At 48.7% G+C, this 5,666-nt stretch overlaps 1 protein-coding gene across 1 annotated transcript; it reads right to left on the reverse strand.

Moving 5' to 3' along the window:
* Positions 1-3,483: 3,483 nt before the first annotated feature.
* LOC119307609 (pentatricopeptide repeat-containing protein At2g20540-like) lies at positions 3,484-5,234 on the reverse strand. The gene has a single exon (XM_037583686.1). It carries the CDS (start codon positions 5,198-5,200, stop codon positions 3,545-3,547), a length of 1,656 nt encoding a protein of 551 aa, XP_037439583.1. The 5' UTR covers positions 5,201-5,234; the 3' UTR covers positions 3,484-3,544.
* Between the last annotated feature and the right edge of the window lie 432 nt (positions 5,235-5,666).

The raw sequence follows: 5,666 nt of genomic DNA on the forward strand, positions 1-5,666 counted from the left end.
TTCCAAGTCCTTCATTTGGTGAATCAAATATGTCGTTGGAGTTGGTTGACACAAGTGCTAGACCGGCAACACCTTCATCTTGAGTATGTTCTGAGTCGGAGTGATAGCTTCTCTCAGAGTGATGTTCGGAGTCGGAGCCGGATACCCATTCACCAACATGAGCTTGATGTCTTCGTTTTGTGTAGCTCTTTGATGATTTGTCCTTCCTTTCCAAATCTTTGCTCCTCCGGGATGTTCTTCGTTCATAACGATCATCTCTACTCCTTCTCTCTCTTGGTGGTGATTCTTCTCTTCTACTTCTTCTCTTAGGTGATTCTTCTCTTCTCTTGTAGGGAGCCGTACACTCATTGGAATAGTGTCCGGGTCTTCCACAATTGTAGCAATTACGCTCTCGACTCGAAGATCTTTTGTCATTGTAGGACCTTGACTTGGAACTTCTTTCCTTGCTCCTACTCTTGTGGAACTTGTTGAAGTTCTTCACCATTAGGCTCAATTCTTCATTGAATGTTTGTTTCTCACTTGATGAAGTGGGAGCTTCACATGAGGCTTTGTAAGCACCACTTGACTTGTTGCGGAGCTCTTCCTTATCCTTGAGTGACATCTCATGAGCAACAATTCTTCCAATGAGCTCCGTTGGCTTGAGATTCTTGTAACTGGGCATCATTTGGATCAATGTGCACACGGTATCATATTTTTCCATCCAAGGCTCTTAGGATCTTCTTGATGATGAATTTGTCGGTCATCTCTTCACTTCCTAAGCCGGCAATCTCATTCGTGATGAGAGCAAGCCTATAGTACATTTCAGTGACGCCTTCACCATCCTTCATCTTGAACTTGTCAAGTTGACTTCGAAGCACATCCAATTTGGATTCCTTGACGGAGTCGGTACCTTCGTGCATGTTAATCAAAGTGTCCCAAATTTCCTTTGCCTTCTCAAGACAGCTAATTTTGTTGAATTCTTCTGGGCGCAATCCGTTGAAGAGGATATCACAAGCTTGAGCGTTGTATTGCAGCATCTTCAACTCTTCCGCGCTAGCTTTACGGTTCGGTTCTCTCCCATCAAAGAATTCACCTTGCAAGCCAATACACATAATATCTCATACGGCGGGGTTATATCCAAGAATATGCATTTTCATCTTATGCTTCCAACTAGCAAAATTAGTATCATCAAAGTAAGGACCTCTACGGTGATAATTTCCCTCGCTAGACGCCATACTCTCCTAGGTCGTGAAACCAAGGCTATGACCACCAAAAGCTATGGAAATCAAAGCAAATGGAGATCAAGGCTCTGATACCACTTGTAAGATCGAAAGTATGTCTAGAGGGGGGTGATTAGACTACTTGGCCAAATCTAGTCTTTTCCCAATTTTAATTCTTGGCAGGTTTTAGCAACTTAGCACAAGTCAAGCAATCAACCTACACATGCAATTCTAGAGTATAGCAGTGGAAAGTAACATAATTGCATATGAAGGTAAAGGGGAGGAGTTTCAGGAGGCAAACACAATTTGTAGACACGGAGATTTTTGAGCCGTGGTTCTGATAGATGGTGCTATTGTACATCCACGTTGATGGAGACTTCAACCCACGAAGGGTAACGGTTGCGCGAGTCCACGGAGGGTTCCACCCACAAAGGGGCAACGAAGAAGCAACCTTGTCTATCCCACCATGGCCGTAGCCCACGAAGGACTTGCCTCACTAGGGGTAGATCTTCACGAAGTAGGCGATCTCCTTGCCCGTACAAACTCCTTGGTTCAACTCCACAATCTTGTCGGAGGCTCCCAAGTGACACCTAGCCAATCTAGGAGACACCACTCTCCAAGAAGTAACAAATGCTGTGTTCATGATGAACTCCTTTCTCTTGTGCTTCAAATGATAGTCTCCCCGACACTCAACTCTCTCTCACAGGATTTGGATTTGGTGGAAAGAAGGTTTGAGTGGAAAGCAACTTGGGGAAGGCTAGAGATCAAGATTCATATGGTAGGATTGGAATATCTTGACCTCAACACAAGTGTAGGTGGTTCTCTCTCAGCAAATGTAAGTTGGAAGTGTAGGCATATTTTGATGGCTCTCTCCACGAATGAAGAGGAGGTGGAAGGGTATATATAGCCTCCACACGAAACCGAACCGTTACACACAACTTACCAATCTCGGTGGGACCGAATTGAGAAACTCGATCTGACCGATTCAGTAAACCTAGTGACCGTTAGGATTTTCGGTGGGACCGACATGCAACTCGGTAGGACCGATATGGTTAGGGTTAGGGCATAACGTAATCTCGGTGAGACCGATTACACAAAGTCGGTGAGACCGATTTTGGTAATAAGCTAACCAGAGAGTTGGTCAAGTAAACTCGGTGGGACCGATTCGCTCATCTCGGTGGGACCGAAATGTTACGAAAGGAAAACAGTGGGTTTACATTGCAATCTCGGTGGGACCGATCACTCATCTCGGTTGGACCGAAACATTACGAAGGGAAACAAAGAGATTACAATCCCATCTCGGTGAGACCGAGATCCCTATCGGTGAGACCGATTTGCCTAGGGTTTGTAGCAGTGGCTATGACATCTGAACTCGGTGGCGCCGGATAGAAAGAATCGGTGGGCCGAGTTTGACTTTTGGCTTAGGTCATATGTGGATGTGAGAAAGTAGTTGAGGGCTTTTGAGCATATCACTAAGCACTTTAAGCAAGAACCTCATTAAGCAACACCTCATCCCTCCTTGATAGTATTGGCTTTTCCTATAGACTCAATGTGATCTTGGATCACTAAAATATAAAATGTAGAGTCTTGTGCTTTGAGCCTGAGCCAATCCTTTTGTCCTTAGCATTTTGAGGGGTTCACTTTTCTCATTCATGCCATGCCAATCATTGAGTTTTCCTGAAATATTTATCTTGGAATAGTATTAGCTGAATGAGCTATATGTTGTTAGGAATTATCAAAACCACCTAGGAATAGTTGCACTTTCAATAAACGGATGAAATATCGTTCGTTTTACGTAAATTATGTTCGAACTTGAGTGAATTCCGTAGTGTTTTCGTATGAAAGTCATCCGGTTTGTTTAAAATCAGTTTGAAATGTATGCGGACGCGGCTGGATGACCGACTTCCGTATAACCGTCAGTGAACAAATACAGTGTCCATTCTCAAGGTCAACGATTGGAGATGCCCATGTTTTGTACCGTTCTCATGACTCATGAGTGCCTAGGAGATGCACAAAATGGGCCACAATCTATTTGGACTACAAGCTTTGGGCTGCCTTTTCTAAAGGGCCGCCATTACCCGCGTTCCGAAATTTCTGAGTCGTCGTTTATCCGAAATGGGATCACTCAAAAAAAGTTTCTCTCAAATGGAAATCCTTCCAGAATTCTAACATCTTCTTTTGAAGAACGTCTGAAAACTGAAAAAAGCATTTAAAAAATAAGGAATACTGAAAATAACGCGGTTCAGAGAATTTCTTACGAAAGAAGCAACGAATCGCAGTTACCAGACTGCTCGTCCGAACTAACCTGTTTCCTTTCGCTAATCACAATAACGCATGTGCAATGGTCAGCACCGATCAATTGTAGACATATTAACATCAACAAAACAACCTGGATCGATGAAATCTACACCCTCCTCTGCAAGCTGCGAGGCCAGGATGTCCAGAACGCCAACAAGGCCTCCAAATTCAGGTTTCAGGTCTTCTCCAGCGACGAACTCCTGCACCACGTTGTCCACCTCGATCAGGCTGCACCCCGGGGTCTTCTTCATGCTCCTGCTCCTTATCGTCTTCCTCGTGCTTGCAACCTCGCTCCACTGCCTCGCTGCGGCGTACACGTTGGCTAGCATAACGAGGTTGCCAACGTCGTCTGGTTCCAGTGCGACAAGCCGCTCGGCAGCAACCACGGCCGTGTCGACATCTCCGTGGCTTCGGCATGCGCTGAGCATTGAGCCCCATATCTTCGCATCGGCAGGAACTGGCATGTCTACTATGAGATTCAGAGCACGCACGATTTGTCCTGACCGACCGAGGAGGTCGACGACGCAGCCATAGTGCTCGACGCCAGGTTCGATGCCATAAACTTCCTTCATGCGGTCGAAGTAGTTCAGCCCTTCGTCCAGGAGCCCGGCGTGGGAGCAGGCTGACAGGAGCCCGACGAATGTGATGCCGTTGGGCCTCACCTTCCCCTCCCTCTCCATATCCACGAACAACAGGACCGCCTCCTTTGCTCTCCCATGCGCCGCAAGGCCGTTGATCATCGTGCTCCATGAGATGACATCCTTCTCCTCCATACCGTCGAACAGCTGGAGTGCTTGGTCGATGCACCCGCACCTTGCGTACATCTCCATCAGTGCATTGCATACGTATGTCTCGCGCAGCATTCTGTGCCTGTTACAGTAGGCGTATATCCACCTGCCTAGCTCCAGGGCTCCCAGTTGGGCACACGCCGGCAACACCGCGACGATGCTTACGTCGTCCGGTTCAAAGCCTTCCATTTGCATTGACTGGAACGCCTCGACGGCGCCAGAGAAGTCCCCCGCTATCGTGTACCCGGACACCAGTGCAGTCCAGGAAACGATCGTCTTCTCCGGCATGGAGTTGAATAGTGCCCTCGCTTTCCTCATCTGACCCAGCCTCGCATGCGCCGATATAACAGTGTTCCAAGTGACCGCATCCCTCTCCTGCATTCCGTCGAACACCTTGCGAGCGAGCGACAGATCGCCGGCGCGCGTGTACATCTCGATCATGGAGTTCTGCACGACGGCGTTGCACTCGCACCCGGACCTCACCACGTGAGCGTGCACCTGCTTTCCCAGTCCGAGCGCCGCCAGGCCGCCGCAAGCCTTGAGCAGGAACGGGTACGTGAACCGGTCGCCGGCGGCACAAGCAGTCGACGGAAATGGGCGGCACCTCAGCATGCGAATGTACACCGCGACCGCCTCGCGGTGCAGGTGGTTCTGGGCGTAGGCCTTGATCATGGCGTTGTGCAGGTGTAGGTTGGGCTCGCGCACCTGGTCGAACACCCGCGCGGCGTGTGCGGTGCGGCCGTGGGCGTTGCAGAGCTGGATGATCTGGGTGGCGATGTAGCTGCTCTGCGAGAGGGACAGCTGCACGACGTGGGCGTGGACGCGGAGGAGGTCGCGGAAGGTGGCGCAGGCCCGGAGCCTCGCCATGACCGCGTCCTCCACCTGCCGAGCCGCAGTGGACGGCGCGGCGGCCATGTCGACAGGGGGTTCGACGAATTGGCGGCAGAGGGCTGCGTTGGTGACTGGTGAGCAACCGACGCCTATTCGCTCTCTTTTGTTTCAAGCGGGAGGACGCAGATTTGATTTGTTTTTGCCTTTTTGGCATCACCCAGGGATGGAGGATTTAGCTCAAAGGAAAGAAAGTTTGGCGGATCTCCTCTAGTAAGCTTGGTCGTAGTCCGTCGTAGGATAACATAGTTTTTACTTTGGACAAAACCACATAAGCTGCGGATCTCCTCTAAGCTGTGTCTAGCAGCCATGTTTGACTATTCTAGGATAATCAACTTCTACCACATAATCTAGGAGTAAAGATTTGGGCCTCCAGGTATGCTTATGCATGCTGATACCGACATTTGTATCCTGTCCACGGTATGGATTTATATGTAAGAAGTGATTAGATAAGGCAGAAATCGGAAAATATATCATAAGATCAAGAGAAAAA

Source organism: Triticum dicoccoides, chromosome 1B, assembly GCF_002162155.2.
Source record: "Triticum dicoccoides isolate Atlit2015 ecotype Zavitan chromosome 1B, WEW_v2.0, whole genome shotgun sequence".
Lineage (NCBI taxonomy): Eukaryota > Viridiplantae > Streptophyta > Magnoliopsida > Poales > Poaceae > Triticum > Triticum dicoccoides.

Excerpts from the sequence above, each read along its gene's own strand:
- LOC119307609 (XM_037583686.1), bottom strand. The coding sequence starts at position 5,200 with ATGGCCGCCGCGCCGTCCACTGCGGCTCGGCAGGTGGAGGACGCGGTC.